This window comes from Harpia harpyja, chromosome 4 (assembly GCF_026419915.1).
Source record: "Harpia harpyja isolate bHarHar1 chromosome 4, bHarHar1 primary haplotype, whole genome shotgun sequence".
Taxonomy (NCBI): Eukaryota; Metazoa; Chordata; class Aves; order Accipitriformes; family Accipitridae; genus Harpia; species Harpia harpyja.
The window spans coordinates 52,182,085-52,200,174 of record NC_068943.1 but is presented as its reverse complement, the minus strand read 5'-3'; the positions used below and the strand labels follow the sequence as shown (position 1 = coordinate 52,200,174).

Genomic DNA, 18,090 nt, shown 5'->3' with positions numbered 1-18,090 from the left:
ACTGCTCAAGCAATGGTTTCCCACAATGGCTGCACTTTTGGCTTGCATGCTGTTGCTACTATGTGTCATGAATAATGTCATCTTACTGTTTCGTTGGACTCCCTTCTGTGTCCATGTTCATCTAGTATCTCTAGTCTTTGGCTTAAATTGCAAGCATTGTGAGACAGGATTGCTTAGTTTTATATTTGTACATGACCTGGCACAATAGGGTCATGGTCCACAATTAGTGAAGCTGGCTGTACAGCAACATAAATAACACAGAACAAGAAGTAATAAATAAACCAATACTTCCAGTCATGCTGATCAAAAGTAGGGCTGACCAAAAACTAGGATACCAGTTTCACAGAAATCTTTTATGTTGTGTTGGGGAAAAAGTTTTTTTGTTTTTTTTTGTTGTTTTTTTTTAAGGAAAAAAACAATGGCAATCAACTACTGTTATTTTAACAACACTGAAAATCATTGTCAAACTTTTTTTTTTTTTTTTTACCACCCTAGAAGCAGGTTTTCTGTAAACAAGCAGAAAAAGAACTGAATTATGTTTTTGGAAACGTTTTCAATCAAAACATCAATAGGTACTCAAAAAACGCCATAGAAAAATTTGTGAATACATTGAAGTAAGTAAATGTCAGTTTGTGTGAAAAATCTTAATTTTTGACAAGCCAAATATTTTTTGAGAGAAATTTCATCTGGCTATAGTAAAAAGGTCACATCATCATTTCTGATCATTTACTTTAGCAGACTGTATTACTACTGAAGGCTATCTTTATGCTTCATAATTACACATGCTGAAATATTCCCTAAGGGAAACAAAGGTAAATTTTCTGTGGTAAACTAGAGCTACCTGTAATGTTTGCTGTGTCCTGGAGATCTGGCTGTCCAGGATTGAAAGCTTTCAGAATAAATGTATACTGGGAACGACTTTCATAGTCCAGAGGTTGAAGAGCTGTAATATTTCCAGAAAGTTCTCCAACATGAAATGAAGAAGTCTCTCCAATTACGGTGTAATGAATAATGGCATTGTACCCTATGTCTTCATCTGTGGCTGCTGCACTCAAAATCTAAATGAGAAAAAAAGAACCAAAACCAAAACCCACCAGGTTTAGAGCAGAATGAAGAGAGTGGCAGAACATACACACAAGACTGGTATTTAACTATATAGTGTTTACTGAGTTACTCATATGGCCATTAATGGCATTGCTAGAATACTGACATAGCCATATAGCAGGGCTGGTAACAGCCTTCCCTTGATTCCTCTAAGCCATTAGTTCACATCTGCAAGGCAGATATGGAGCCAGAAATGAATATACTGGGAGAAGACAGAAAACCTTGAGAACAGGGGGATGCTGGATGTATGCACAACACCTACAGCATCTTTAAAACATGTTGCCCATAGGTCCTCTGAAAACTAGATCCATGCAGTGTGGCATCACTGCTGGGGACAGGAGGGAAAGGGGGAGCAGCACAAAGAGAGCTTTAGGAAGAGTCAGCAGGATAGGTACTCCACTGTCATATAAAACAAACATGCTGTGTGATTTTATAGGCTCCACCAAGTAAAAAAATATGTTCACCAATGCACAGCTATCATAGATCACTACCACTTCCAAGTCTACATAAAGAAAACAACTGCAGAACAGCCTATTTATTCTTATTGCCACATACCACATGGGGAGGCTCATTCTCTTTTACGGTCACAGAGTATGATATCTGGGGGAACACTGGTGGGTTGTCATTCATGTCTTCTACAGTGATGTTTAGAACTAAGCTTGCAGATTGCGATGGTGTGCCAGAATCGGTAGCCTTTGAAGAAACAACTTGTCATTAAATGCAGCACTACATTGATACAAACTTATTTTACCAGTTCAATATTGTTCCAAAAATTGTGAAACTTGGTCTCAGAGGACTTTCTGCTGGACCAGTTATCACCCAATGACATTGCTTTAGCCCTGTACTTGATTAGGTGTTGCATGTCTTACTGCAGCCGGTATCCTCACCATATCACATGCTCTGCCTCATTTCATGAACAATTAATCAAAAGCTCAAGCCTGGATCCAGGTCAAATGTGTCATGTGATCAGATGTGGCACTAATCAACATAAAACCATGGTATACAGATGCATATCTGTGATGTAGCATTTAAAAGAATATGGAAATCCCTTGCATTTTGAGGGTTTGGAGTGTCTACAAAGCTAGCCGTAAACAGTAGCTAGTATGTGGCAAATTCACAGTCAGTTTTACATTGCACGAACATCTGCCATAGAAAGGTTCTAATCTATACGTACATATACACAATTTTCAATTAGTCTTAAGAAGTGTCCACTTTTATTAATTCTAACATCTTCAGAAGACACCGTTCAATTTTTAGTATGCTTCCTTGCTGTCCTGAATATGTTCCACAAGTTCCTTGACCTGTTAAATTATTTTTTAGCAATACAGATCTCCTTAAAATATATTTGTACATGATGGCCAGTGCTGGAACTCTTCTTTGTATGCACAATAATTTATCTGATCAATAGCAGTAAAAATGAATGAAATCAGCTAGAATAAATAGATACCCACATGAATGTTGGATGAAACTTCATGCTTTAACTTTTTTTTTCTTTTTTTAACTTGGAAATCTATATTAAAAAGGTCTAAGTACGCGTATTTTGAAAAATTAAAAAAATGAGGGAAGGGGACAAACAATAAGGATTGGCAAAGCAGTAAAAGCAATACAGCAGTATGGCAGCTGCATGGTCTAAAATGGACTCAGGAACGCTTTGCAGATTTCGCAGTAAGCTATCACTGACTATGACCTTTAAGATCTGATGTTCATGGGTCATTTATTCACTAATACCAATTAAAACAGCAGAAAACAAAGCTCTGGGTGCAAAACATAACAAACGGTCAAAATTCATTAATGAATTCTAATGGAATTCACTAAGATTAAGTGTTTTTCTGTGATGATTTGGTATTTTCTCTTTTTTATGTTGAGAATTTTGTGAACTTGCATCAAATTTGTCAACTTACTATTATTTTCAATTCATAACTGTCCATCCTCTCTCTGTCTAAGGGTTTTTTTGTCATCATCTTGCCAGTAGAACTGTTAATATGGAACATTCCAGCAAAATCATCTTGCAGAGAATAGCTTATAAGTGCATTAACTCCTGTATCCAGATCAGTAGCAGAAAATACGCCCAAGTCTAGAGTATCTGCATTCTCAGGAGCTGATAGTTCAGTTTGAATCAATGTTGAGAAAACTGGAGGATTGTCATTGATGTCATTAACTCTCACAGTTACCTGTATGTAAAAAAAAAAAAAGAAACAAAAGAAATAAAAGAAAAAGACAAGTATTTGAGCTGTAGAAACAGTATCCAAAGGAGAATTTTGATTCATTTCAGTCTATGGAAGCCTATAAGAAAAAATCCAAACAAACAAAACCCCCCAAAACCAAAGGGATACATAAGAACTTCAGCATTTTTCAGTATTTGACCATTTTCACAACTTCAGCATCTCAGCATTTTTATTTTTTTTATTCTCAGCTGCTACAAGTGAGATAACATATACTCTAGCTGGAAGAGATGAGCAGGATTAATAATCTGGGGCTTTGGGGCTCGTCTACCTCATGATTTGACAGAACTATGCACAGAATCAGTTTCGGCGTTAATCAGTTTCTCTGGTTATGGGTTGTTCACAGAGGAACTCTCAGAAAGTGATGCAATTTGTGAAGTTGACAATATTTCAAGGTTGTAATATCTCCTTGGGCAAAAAAAAAGGGAAATTAAATAAAAGGCTCTCAAAATCCTTATGCTTACATAACAGATGACACTTATCTGGATATTAGGGACATGGTTTAGTGGTGGACTTGGCAGTGCTAGGTTAACAGTTGGACGTGATGATCTTAAAGGTCTTTTCCAACCTAAATGATTCTATGATATTGCTTGATTTTTAATATATTTTTAAAAATATCTTATATTCCTTTTCAAAAAATATTTTAAAATGCAGCATACTATACCAAAGCAACAGCTGTATTGGGTGGCACCACAGAATCAACAGCTTCTACAATGATGCTGTATAGGTCATCTTCTTCTCGATCTAGCCTGGTGAGAGCCACAATGTCTCCTTGGTCACTAACAGAGAACTTGTCACTATGAGATTTCAGAGAGTACACTACTTGTACAGCTATGCTTCCAGTCAGGGCCTTCACAGAGCCAACAGCAGTCCCTGACTTTTCATGTTCTTGAATGCTGAACTCGTAGCTGGAGCTATCAAAAGTCAGTCCGAAGTCAGTGTCATTTACCAGCAAGTAGAGAGTCACAGAGGCTAATGAGAGAAAAGAAATTAAAATAGTGAGGTTGCTGCTAAAATCACCATGATCTGCACTCTCTTTCCCTAAATTTTTGAGAAACTAATAGAAAATGACAGAAACTGGCATGTAGGAAAGAAGAATGAGAAGAAAAAAATAAAATCAATAGTAAGAAGGGTTAATATGTAACATATAAAACATGATGCTTTTTATACCTAAAGTTCAAGAATAACCCCACCTCACTGATCATAGCAGTGTTGCTTCAACAAGATAGGAGGGCAAGGATCACTAATTTGAAGTTAATGGGATATGCAGGTGTTTCCCATTCCTCAAAAATGTTACACTAAATTGCTTTGTAACAAAAGAGAAGGGATATATCATATAAGTGCAAATTCTGTTGTGGCCACTCATCCTATTTTAAGAAAATCAGTTGTTTCTCCTGTTCATGATAAATCAAAGCTAGGCCCTAAAAATACATGACAAAGTTACAGAAAATACCATGTGACTGAATATTTTTTGAGAGCAGAAACTTGTTTGAGGGTTATTTGCCGGTTTCTAATTTGTTAAATGTTTCTAATTCTAAGAAAATAAAGGAAAACTGAAAGAGAAACACACATTATCAATATTATTTTAATGCATCTTTTTAGAGTGGCTACTACTATGAAGTCCTGGGTTTTGCACCATAAGCACCACTGCAAGAAATACAAAAAATGCGTTTCTAATCAGGATTAATAAACCAGGCTTTCTGTTAATATGATCAGCTAGGAAGAGATCAAAGGATAAAAAGCAAATATTCATAATTTCTGAAATGTAACATGGATTCTAGCCCTAATTCACTTTGATTCAACAGCGATGGTGTTAATTTCAAATTTCAATGTTTGCAAAGGTTACATTTTATGTAGGAAGGGGAAAAAAAAAAGGTTGAAAAGACATCATTCACCATTTGATGTAAGCTGAGGAACTCCATGATCAGTAGCAATAACTATCAGTGTAACAACTGTGTCAGCTGTGATATGGTCCAAGTTACTGCTGAGGGTGATTTCTCCAGTGCGGTTATTTATATGGAAATCATCAGAATGGTTCATGAGGCTGATTAAAGAGAAATCAGTATAACATTTATATTAATGACCTTGGAAGTACCATCTACTTACTGTTACTTCTGTAACAAGCGCTCAACAGACAGTATTTGCCTATTTATAAAGAATGGCTAAGCAACAGGTTTTAATTACTGTGTCATTAGCCTAACTATATTGGCCTTTTTATTTCGAAATATGTCTTCCATCGTGAAAAAAGACAGCATTCATGCCTTCAGTTCCCATTATACCCCAAGCCTTTGATCTCCCCATGAATAGAAGGTATATTCACGCTCAGCTGCATATTCACCAATATAAAAAATCCAGGTGACATTCATCTGAAAATCGCAGACCTGCTAATTCCTAGTGTTCTGCAAACTCTCACAGGTGACCGGGTTGCTCACAAGAAAAAGTAATGTCTTTAAGGTAGAATGCCATCTCATAGTTAAGAGTATCCTCTTTCAAGACACTAGTTGTAAACACCCACAGTTTACTGACCCATTCATCTGCTCTCAATCTACACTTTTCACATCAAGGTACCCTGGTATTTTCCATGATACGGGGCTTGTACAAAAATCTGTCTCGATTATTTTTTTTATGCATAGTGCATTATGAAAGTTAGCATTTCTTGATCTCCTCCTCCCAGCAAACAGAAGACGTGTGAAAAGACAGTCATTCTCAGAGATTCATTTACTTCCTACTCAGAAACTCCAACATATTATTCAAAATTTCAGAAATTCAAACAAATCTTGGCTTTCAGTTCCCGTTGCTAAGTTTATAATTTGATTGCATGCTCTTTCCTATGGTGTAATCATGATTTGATAAGCTATAAACCACAGAGTAATGACTGTCCTTTTTCCTAAGTTTAAAAATCATTGCTGATTATAGCACTTGTAAAATATCTATGAACAGGTCTTATCTTCTTATGACCAATAAAAATACTTTGTGAGAAATAAAAATACCTTTCTGTTTCTTTAACAAAAGATACTTATTAACCTCACAGAAACTTACCTGTATGAAATAACAGAATTGTTACCAACGTCAGGGTCAGTAGCAGACACGGATAGTACAGGCACACCTTCTTTTGCTGTTGCTACACGTACACTGGCCAAGTATTGTGCTTTTGTAAACTGAGGAGGGTTATCATTCACATCTAATACTTGAATGCTGACATACGTGAAATTCTGGCGCGTCACAGGAGAAAACCATGATTCAGAAAATGCACAGACACTTAAATTTATGAATAAAAGGAAGTTGCAAAAAAAAGAATAACATGGTCCTCTCTATTACCTGCCTTTGAGGTACTCCGTTATCAGATGCCACCAACAGCAGCTCATACTTCTCTCTAGTTTCTCGGTCTACATAGCCGTTAACGAAAATGGTTCCATCCTAGAGAAGATAATACAGTTCAATGCATGGATCATTTTGATAACTCTTGTACACTGAGTTCTCAAAAGAGACAAGGGATTGAAATCTTCTGTTCTCCTTTGGACAAACACAGTTCAGGTTCCAAGCAACACCTGACCAGTATGTCTTAGTTTTTGGACATCAATTTATATTTCCAAACTACAGAGCATGTGCTGGTTTTGATGTGTACTAGAATGGTTACTGCCTACTCTTTTTACCTGATGTATCTTACTATGTCAAGTAACTTCATGAAAAGCAGTATCTAAATATTGTTTTCAGTATATCCAAACCCTTACCTGTTGGATTCTATATGGATTATCCCCATCCTCAGCTGATAAGTAATAAGTAATTTCTGCATTCTCTCCCTCATCCAAATCAGTAGCCGTCACGTGTCCAACTCTAGCAGGAGCACCCAACATGTAATTTCCTTCCAGAATTGCAAAACTGTATGGCTGCATCTGAAACTCAGGGTTATTATCATTGACATCCAGAACAGTGATGTGGAACAAGGCACTTGAACTAAACCCATTTGTTTCAGCATCAACTGCCCATACCTGCCAAAGAAAGAAACAAAAATGGAATTTTAGTTGACTGTATCACCATTTTAACCATTTGATGAAGATACAAAAAAGGGTTCGAGGGAATGAAGTAGAGATGATCCAAAGCTGCAGAGTCTGTCCCCAAATTTACTTGTAAAGTGAATCCAGATGTAGTCTCCCTGTCCAGTTCTGTGTCATTCCTTAATGAAAGTATTCCAGGGATATCCACAGTAAACGAAGTACTGTTATGAATGAAGTGTCCCTGAGAAAAGCCAGCCTAAAAAGAAAACATAGTTCATTTAAGATTAAAATGATGAATATTTAAGTTAAGAAAATAATCTTCTTAATATTAATACCTGACACTTCTATAGGACTTCTCATTACAGAATTACAAGTACTTTGCAAGGTTTAATAAATGAAATCTTGCACCCTGAGCTATGGGAATAATGGACTTCTTTAGCAAACAGAAACTGGGGTTGTGGAAGCCCCTGTGGGCTTCCCTATTTGTGTCCTACACATTCCCTCCCTAAAGCTCTCCAAAACCAATCCCCATGATGCGAGGAGCAGCAACACACACACAGTTCAGTGGAGTCTGAACTTGGAGAAACATTTATGCTTCTTTAAAACAGACATGAGCAAGAATATTATAGATATCAGAAATCTATTCCTCCAAACCAGCTCCCCAGTGCCATGGCTACATACAAAATTTCTTTATAAAACAAGGGGAGAAAGAAACAATTTTGTATAAAGCAGAGTGAAATTGTGTAATTTCCCATTAAGGAAGATGAAACCGTATCAGCTTTACAGACTGCCTTTCTCCCTGACTAAGCTCATACTAGGGGCAGGTTGACTGCATTACAGAAATGCACTAGTAAATATTCTCAGATAGAAGCAAGTTACCAAGCAATATTAAACCAGAATTGATTACTTTGATATAACAAGAATAACACAGAACTTTAAAAAAAAAAAAAACAACCCAACCCAACACTATTCTCTATCTGGTGTGACACACATGCATTCATCTCATATGCACATGCACAGAAACAACCAACTTTTTCTGTCCTGGTTTACATATGTATAGGGAGAGAAGCTTTCTCTAGCTTCTCTGATACAGCCAGTAAACTATTTTGTACAAGGTCTTAACTTCCTTGGTTAAGGAAGCTTTATTGCTGGCTCCATAGAAAGCAAGATGAAGTTTTTGTGACCCAAAATGTACTTATTGCCAACTGTTTAAGGAATCTCCCTTTGCCCATCTACTACTATGCTTTTTTGCAGATTAATAGAGAAAACCATGTAATTTTGATTTAAGAGGATGAGATTAATTTGGTACCTACCTCATCCTTGTCAGTAACACTGAATGTGTAGATAGGACTACCCTTTTGTAGGTTTTCAAATACAAATATATCATAAGCTGCCCGATTAAATTCTGGCGGGTTATCGTTGACATCTAGTACACGCACAACAACAAGTGTTTTAGCGCTGAGACTTGGCTGCCCTCCGTCTGATGCCTCCACTTCTACTTCAAATTGCTTTATGGTTTCATAATCCAGCTGCTGACTCAGGCTGAGCTGGCCCGTGGTCAAATTGACAAGAAACACTGGCGAGGAGGTTGGAGGTTGCTGGCTAAAAATTCTGTACTTCACCAGGGCATTGGCCCCAGCATCCAAATCGGTAGCAGATACTGTCAGCAGTGCCCTTCCAAGCACTTTGTCTTCAGGGACACTCACTTCATACCTACTTGATGAGAAGACTGGAGGGTTGTCATTCACATCGTCAATGATGACTGTCAAATTGAGAGCTGTAGACAGCATGGGCTGGCCTTGGTCACTGGCAATCACTGTTAAATTATAGAAGCCTTGTTTTTCTCTGTCCAGTTCCTTTTCCAACAAAATTAATCCTGAGGTGTCAATATCTATTCTTCCTTCTCCACCTTTCAGAGTACAAACCACTAATCCATTAAAGCCCTCATCCACATCTGTAGCTGACACATTGGTAATACTAGTTCCAGCTGGCATGTTCTCCAGAATGGTGATGGTAGTGCTGGTTATACCAAACACAGGACTGTTATCATTGACATCTGTAACTTTGATAAACACTGTAGCATAGTCAGTAGCATTTCCATCTGACAAGGAAATATTTAGTACGTAATTATTCTGGGATTCATAGTCCAGTTTGCTTTTTGTTGAGATGATTCCTCTGACATCGATGTCAAATGTAGCAGATTCCGTCAGTACTTGAAACCTAACTGGTATATGGGGATTTAAAGACTCATACTCTACCTGTGTAAGATATAGCATATTATCCATAAATGAATTGAAACCAATAAACCACTGTCTAAAAAAGAATAATGGTTTGAACTATGTCCAAACTCATTTTACTAATCTTATTCATTAAAAGAAGTTAAAATCAAGCCACAATATACATAAAAATACAGCTGGAGAGGACTGCCTTTTATTGGAACATCACTAATACAGAAAAGTGAATACATATAATACATAACAAAAATAACAGACTGCACTTTAACCTTTGGTTCTGCCTTTCTTTATATGAAAAAAGTGAAAAATTGTTTAACTCAGGAAGTCAATAAATCAAAACACTAAAACGCATTATCTTCTCACTGCTTTGGTATCAGACCTCCCATCTATCTGTCTTCAGAACTGCATGTAAGAAGGAGCTATCACACTGCATTCCGGTGGCCTGCTTGTCTGAGCATTTTTTGATCAAAATGAGGAGCAAGTCCTAAAGCCTTCTTTGAAAATACATTTATGACAGTTCTCTGATGGGAAGTCTCCATTTCCTAGCTATATCATGTCTCAGGGTTTTAGATTTATCACCAACAGACGAATGAATATTGCCTATCCTAGCCTTTGGGCCACTACAGGCTTTGGAGAATGTCCAAAGTCAACAAAGGGCTAAGCATGAAAGTTTACATGAAAGTTGGTTGGTTTTGTTTTGTTTTCTTTTTTTTAAAATGTTAAATGGTAGCAGATGCTGTTTAAAAGGTTTGCAATGGAAGGAATAGGCATCATGGGCAACAGGCTTCATCTGAGGGATGTAGTCAGTATGTAATGTATGTGAAGCCTGATACGCAGAAAAGAAAACACAACATCTAGTTATCCTTAACTCAGGAGAATATAGATATTTAGGGCACATATATTACAGGATTTTCTTATAGCTGTCATGTCCTGTACAAGTGATAGAATAAAGTTGTTCTTACTCTTGCTACTTCAACAGGACTGATTAGCTCTTCTTCCACAGACACATTATATGTTTTCTGAATAAACTGTGGTCTGGAATCTCCAACCGCAAAGATTTGTACTGGCACTGATGAACTTCTTGGAATTGTCCCACCTGCAAGCAAAAGAAAACAATCTTGCAGCAGATGCACAAAATACTTTCTGCCTAAAAAAAAGGAAAAAAAGTACAATTTTCCACTGGTACTGATTTTTTTTTTTAATCCTTACTGGTACTATTATGGTACTGCTGAGAGGTCCTAACCAAGATCAGAGTTTCATGTATTGGGTGTTACACTTACAATATATGAACCTGAATACATACAACAATATTAGCACAGACAGACAGACAAAGGATGGACTGATGAATCTCTTTTGTAACCATATTCGCCCAGTACCCATTTTATCCACGTGGCCATAAATCTGAAGACACAAAGCTCTTACTGACCAAACCAGTGGAAAATTGGGTGGCTGAAAAACACTTTGTATGCTCATGCTACCAGGAGTGGGATACCATTCCTAAGTTACATTTATCTCTGTCCTTATTCAGATCATGAATGTTCGCTGAGTTCTCTGTTACTCTTTTAAAACAAAGAAACCCTCAATAAATATGGCTAAGGAAATGACATTTGTGCTGGTCATCCTAAAAATGGCTTTGGTATCTCCGTTTTAGTTTTTCAATACTCACATGGATGTGCAAACAAAGACCAAGTTACTCATCACATTTTACTTTTATTTTACTCCCCATTGACTGATGACTGTGTTATAAATTCCTAGCTTGTGCCTGAATCTCTGTATTGTATGCTGTGCAACACCAAATTAATAATTAAGTTAAAGGAAGGTGTGAGATGTATGTTATTTTGCAGGTTCTTCCTATAGCCATAAAGAAAACAGATTTGATATAACAGCATCAGCAGGAAGCAGAGTTTTACCACAGATGCAGCAATTACTTTGGATGAATAAGACAGCTTTCTTCTTATCTTCAACAAACAAGAGCAGATAAAAATATATGGTATTTTAAAAATAATGTCTGGGAATCTATTTTGACAGCATTCCTTCAAGTAAAAAACAAAACAAAACCAAAACCCATCACCAGGAATAGCTGTATTGACCTGTACTAAAATCTTATCTTACCATCAACAGCTGTTATCCACAAGACAAAGTTCTTAAGCTGGTTGACTCCTAATGGGATTACTCTTTTTAAACTGATTTGTCCTGTGGATGTATCCAATTCAAAGTATCCATCTTCATTGCCACCAGCTAAGATAAAGCTTATCTCTCCATTTATACCATCATCTGGATCAGCAGCAGCAACCTGGAGAAAAAAAAAAAAAAATTTACTCTGGTTTCTCGTGCTGTTATCAAGTAACACAGAATTGCTTATTCTTGTGTAGTTTCCAGAGAAAATCATTCAGGTAGCAGATAATTAAGAATTAGTTATGGGTTTGGGTTTTTTCCCTCTCATTTATAGCAAATAACAGGTCTGGATAATTTTATATATATAAAAATCAGTTAAATATAGCCACAGTAAAATTCAGTTGTACCTTTGACTGACTGACTGTCTACTTCCTATATGATTCCTGGTTTAAACCTCAGTAAGAATGTTTGCTCTTTGATGCACACACAATATCATTCCAGCAGCAAGAGTGAAATCCTGCCCCTGTGGAACTCATTGAATGACACCAAGTTTGTATCTCAGAAAGCTTGTTTCATAGTAATTCCAAAGTCACTGGACATAGATTTTTCAAGAGATTACATCAGAAGCCATTAAATCAGTACACCTGGGTATGAGTACACCTGGGTATGAGTTTTGATAGTGACTCCCTATATATCTCAGGTCCTCAAGCAATTTTTATCTTGGTTTCCTGTTTTATTTGGTTAACTGGTTTACTATCTTACAAAAAATATATCGTATCTAAAAATTATCCACAATGCTTCAGCATTCAGCAGCTTTTAAAAAATGTTTATGATTATTTCAATTTCTGGACTCTAACAACATTTGGTTTTCATTAAACATTTTACAACGACTAAATCCAAGAATCTTATTTTCTGTCTTATGTTTGTGGAATTCAAGATGGTGCACAGCATCTAAGATCAAGAACAAAAATTCTTTATAATTTGTTCCCTGACCTCGGATACAATTAGAGCATCCAGGACACTGAGATTATGGAATATCAACAGGTGTAAGCTTTTAAATGAAAGGTGGATTGTTTCTGAACTCAGAGGAGCTCAGGAAAGATCCCCTATTCAATTGGGCCACTACATAAGTTTAAGCAAGGACTCACGCATACATTCAACTCATAAAAATGTCATTTTTACTTAGTACTTCTAGTACCTGAAGAATGGACATTCCTGCAGTCATGTTGATGAAAACATCTTGTTTATATGGTGTACCTCTAAAGGTTGGGTTGTTGTCATTTTCATCTAGCAACAATATGTTGATTGTAGAGTGTACCTCATAGTAAGGTGGCAAATGATCTTTAACAGTGACCTTTAAAAATGATGCAGTAAAATTATTGTTTTGGTCAAATGCATGTTCTGTGAGTAGTAAGAAGGAAGAACGACAATTACAAGCTGAGTAAACTGTATCATTATTGGTATTTCCCTCCAGATAACTCTAATGTGAAAATCTGGATTTAATTCTTCAAATTAGCTGCTGGTGCATATGAGAGAGTCAGCTTCTTGCCAGGACAGATCAGATATCATCTGTTTGCCTTGGGTTGCTTCAGAAAGGAGTGGGCTTATTTTTAAATACCTGTAGGTGAATAGATGGTATTCTCTCCCTATCCAACAGTGTGGAGTTCCTCACAGTTAGGATCCCAGCTTGACTTAGCTGGAAGGGACTGTCAGCTGGAGTGAGAATGAACATTCCCTGGAAGCCTCCCTGCAAACAGTAATGATATTTGTTATTAAATAGGACAATGACTGAACTAGTCCCTTAGGATGTTTTCTTCTTATTTTCCAGGTGGAGAGCATTTAATTTTCTGGTTTAATTGAGGTTACCATTCCAAAAACAAAAAGGGAGAAGAGCAAACAACATGGAAGAAATATATCATGCAGGCTGAGGGTGTCCATTTTGCACTTCTGCACTTTCATATTTGGGACCTTATGCAAACCAGAGGATTTTCAGAGACGGCTAAAATTTATTCTTTGGCTGCAGTACTCTACCCCTTAAAGAAGTAAAATTAAGTTTGTTTTGCTTAAGCATATTTATGTAGTTGGGGCGGGTGGGGGGAATCTATTTCACCATAGCTGTATAATGCAAATGCTTTTTATATTATACTTCAGAAGTGCAGTATTTGTAGCAACTATAACATCATTGTCATTTTACCTCATCTTTGTCAATAGCTGTTACTTGAAGAACTTCCATCCCATTTGGGAAATTTTCTAGAATTGAGACATTGTAACTTGATTGTGACAATACTGGATGATTGTCATTCACATCTTCAATAGTAACCAGAACTACTGCATCAGCTGTTTTAAAAATATTGTCTTGCTGAGTTGCCTATAAAACAGAGTTGGTAGCTGTAAATTCCATACCCTGATAACAGTGAGCCATTCCAGCTTAACACAAGGACATGACATGACTGCATATATTCAATGAACAAAGTTTTCCTTTATTTTGCTTTTTAAATGGCAGGATGGAGCCTTGATACAAACCACCCTTTAACATTAGTATGAGAAATACTATTAACAGCAACATGGATTCACATATTATTTTATGAAATTGAGACTCAATATTAATACACTGAACTCTCAAACAGTCACTACCTGAATGCCCACAAGCAGATATGGACATTCTTCTCTGTCAACTGCAGTCTTTACTTCCAACACTCCAGTGTCTGCATTGATTAAAAAGGTGTTGCTATAGGCTGAGGGTTTCACTGAAAAGCAACAAATTGCAATGGGTTAATGAGAATGAACCCAAACAGTAAGCCTGATCTGTCCTTTTTATGACTGTTATCTACTCAGACATAGCAAAAATGAACAGACTTTGCAGGTAAAAGGCTTTTTTTCAAACACTGTGTCCTCAAAACAATTCTTAGGAAATTCACTCACACTTCAAAGGTCTCAAATTAAGCATCTCATGAGCTTTTAGCAATTCTGTCAGGAGGAGGTAAAGCTCACGATGGAATTGATCTCTCTAGATGGTCCTGAATGGACCTTTGATGAAATGAAAGCCTCTAAACTGAATTACACTTTGAATCAGGAATTGTTTATTGGAGGGAGGTTAAGAACATCTAAGCATTTTTAAGATAGTTGGACCCTGCTATAATGACTGAAATTAAGCCAATTTAGCTCATGGAGCAGCACTGTAGTGAAGATGTATGCAGTTAAGACATCTGACTGTACACTGCACTTCCTTATTATTTGTCTTCAGTAACACAGACATCATAAATTATTGTGTGAATGTCTAGAAGAAAACAAAAGCTCTTACCTAGTTTGATGCTGTAAACTACTTTTTCATTTATACCTGTGTCTCCATCTTTAGCCAATATCTTCTCTGGGAGAATAGCCAGAGGACCCAACTAGAAAACATATATTAACCTGATTAACTTGAAAAAACCACATGAAAACTTAAAATTGTTCATTACATAAGTCACAATTTTGATTAAAGAAACAAGAAACATATATTTAATCACTGGCGTCCAGAAGAAAATTCTCTCTCCACCATACATTCTTTACAGAGTAAAATGATGACCAAAATACTTGATGGACACACTGTGTTTGAGAAACACCAGACTATGAAGCAGTAGTCACTGATGTGATTCATATTAAGAACACTGAATATTTCAGTTCCATTCCTCTCCCGGAAAACAACACACAAGTCTACACTGCAGCCCTAATAAAACCAGTAATTTATTTAAAAGATAAAACATTTTAGAAGCTCTAAAATGATTCCTTTCAGACAATTAAAGATGAACTCCTAACAAAAGGAACACCAAAGGTATAACATCAAAAGCATATGTGGTTTAAAATATGTTAACGTGAAGATAACGATAAAAAGTAGGGATAATAAAGATGATAATTAACTATTTTAATTTTAGTGGATTACTCTGGTATACTGTGGGGGGTTTAGGGGGGTTTGGGTTTTTTTTTGGTCAATACATACAGAAGTCTGAGTTAAACAAATACATTCCACCCAGCAATTTCCACCCTATATAGAAAAAAAAATATTACAATATAATATAAACCACAGTTTACAATTCAGATTCTTATTTTGCTTACCTGATTGCAACGAAGTATGAAGGAATGACAGCATTTAAAACTGAAACGAGGCAGCTAACTCCAGGACTAATGGGTAGTCAACTGCCCTTCCAAGTTTACAGTAAAAGCCTTGTTACAGCACCTGTTTAGCTCTTTTTCTTCTTTTTTTTCTTTTCTTTTCTTTTTTCCTCCAAACACAAAAGAATCTGTTTCTGTGGCATAAAGTTTTATGCTTCATATAATACATGGCTTGCTTACCTGGTACTTGGAGGTCTACACTTGATAACGTTACAATTGACCAGTTAGCACAAAACAAAGCAGCCCTCCATCTTAAGCTGCACAATGATGAAGAATCCTTGAAAGTAAAGCACTGTGGACAGGAAAAACCTATTTACATTTGCAGCATTCAGTGAAAAGCTTTTACCTGATTTTCACTGATTTTTCCATTGTACACTGATTGACTGAAATAGGGGTTCAATGTATCATAATCTTGTATACTAATTAGTAACGATGCAGTATCACTGTTGTTTCCAATTTTTTCCTGCATCCCAAGAGAAGGAAGAAAATAAGAAACATTGTAAGGAAACAGACATTTCTCAGTGGAAAATACAGCAGAATATTATTATGTGTGCTTTGTAGTGTCTAAGCATTTTTAACCTGAGAACTCTCACCCTGTCAGATTTTTCCATTTCTAGAAATCCAGTTCTAGGAATAAAACTATCAAAAGGTAATTGTTCTTAGTTATTAATTTTATATCATGTGGGTGTTACACAGTAGCATGTAGAATGTAGTAACAGTACATTTGCTGCAGCTGTACTATTTGCTAGATACCACAATAAACATGGCAAAATTACTTCTTTTTAGTTCTAAAAGGAATTGAAGACAAATATATATTCAAATCTCAAAAAAGACACACAAAAAGACTGCAGGTGGTAAGATGCAACAAAAATAGGATAGATCCACCAGAACAAATAGGTGAATATATGTTAGAATAGTGCAGAATAAATATGTACAATATACGTAACTTAAAGAAATACACACAGAAAGAAACTTGGGCTGGTATTTGAGGGAAGACTTAAAAAATGGCTCAGATATTAAAAATGTGCTACTGCGTCTGCAGTATAAGCCAAGATGCAGACACAACTTTTGGGTTGGGAACTCCCTAAGTTGTAAATTTGGAGAAACTGGAATGTTATAACAAAGGAAGTATCGTTGTAGAACTATTGTGGTTCCCATTCTTCTTTTAATTTATATCATACCTTTGCTTGGACTGTTAAATTGAAAAGGTTGATCTTGTTGTAATCCAATGTTTTATTCACCATGATGTTTCCATCTCCTTCCCTTATATAAAAGTAATCTGAGTTTGGACCCTATTAAATGAATAAATCACATATTTTACATGATTAACAATGAAATACATTTTCTTTTCTCTTACCACCTTTATTATTGGAATATTCTTCATAAGAGACCAGGAATCTCTCAAACACCACCACTGGAAAGGAAAATGCTGATCCTCTTCAACACATTCTGTTGCCTCTCCCTTCAGTGCCATTAGACTTTCTATCTGATTTATCTCATCCTATAGTCAATAACTAAAGCAGATCAGATGAATGGCACCAGCTTCCCTTCTCCAGCTATAAAAGGAGCAGACAACAAGCTCAGATGTGAAGATCCCCACTGCACATATCTAAAGTTAGTTGAAATAATCTTACTTCATGTGACTTACATATACACCTCAGCAGGACTGGAGATCAACAGCAAATCAAATAGGAACTTCAAAAAGAGAGGAAACTGTTTCACTCCCGCTTCTAAAAAGGACCACTGAGTTCCTTAGCTGCAGCTGAAGAGTGCCACAAAACATTTCACTAATGTTAAGAAACAAGATTCAGGGCTCACTGTGTGCTAGGCTGATCCTGTGGTATAAGTTCTAATTTTAAATGGTCTTTCTGATGCTAGCTTTTTGCAGATTTGTAATCTTAACTGCACAGTGCAAGACAGCATATGCAGATCAGGTCCCAGGCTGTATTTCATATGAAATGTAGACTGGTGTTCACAGTCTCTGACAAACAAAGGGCACTCACCCAAAGACTGTAAGTAATGAGGCTCAACAAAGGTGAAAAATCTTTATCCAGAGCTTCCACTTTTATAACCATGAAATTTATTGCAGATACCTACAGGAAATAAAGATCATCAAATGCTCAGTCACAAGCCCCTTTTGGTATCCTTCCTAACCTCTGGCAGGAAAGCTGTGCCACCTCCTTAGCATATGCAAATTACTTCCAATTTCCATTTTTAGGTCGGATAGCTGAATGTTTCTTCTTCACCCCATGCCTCCAGCTGTACATGCAG

General features: G+C 36.5%; 1 protein-coding gene across 1 annotated transcript in view; it reads right to left on the bottom strand.

Moving 5' to 3' along the window:
- The window catches only part of LOC128141208 (protocadherin Fat 4-like), a 28,091-nt gene extending 18,494 nt beyond the window's left edge, over positions 1 to 9,597 (bottom strand). Inside the window, exons 1-10 of the mRNA XM_052785817.1 lie at positions 8,635 to 9,597; positions 7,452 to 7,577; positions 7,058 to 7,315; positions 6,645 to 6,743; positions 6,366 to 6,538; positions 5,222 to 5,370; positions 3,991 to 4,298; positions 3,006 to 3,275; positions 1,660 to 1,797; positions 842 to 1,058 (exon numbers count right to left, since the gene is read on the bottom strand). Of these exons, the coding sequence (XP_052641777.1) occupies positions 842 to 1,058; positions 1,660 to 1,797; positions 3,006 to 3,275; positions 3,991 to 4,298; positions 5,222 to 5,370; positions 6,366 to 6,538; positions 6,645 to 6,743; positions 7,058 to 7,315; positions 7,452 to 7,577; positions 8,635 to 9,597 (2,701 nt within the window). The remainder of the gene's footprint in view (positions 1 to 841; positions 1,059 to 1,659; positions 1,798 to 3,005; positions 3,276 to 3,990; positions 4,299 to 5,221; positions 5,371 to 6,365; positions 6,539 to 6,644; positions 6,744 to 7,057; positions 7,316 to 7,451; positions 7,578 to 8,634) is intronic.
- Between the last annotated feature and the right edge of the window lie 8,493 nt (positions 9,598 to 18,090).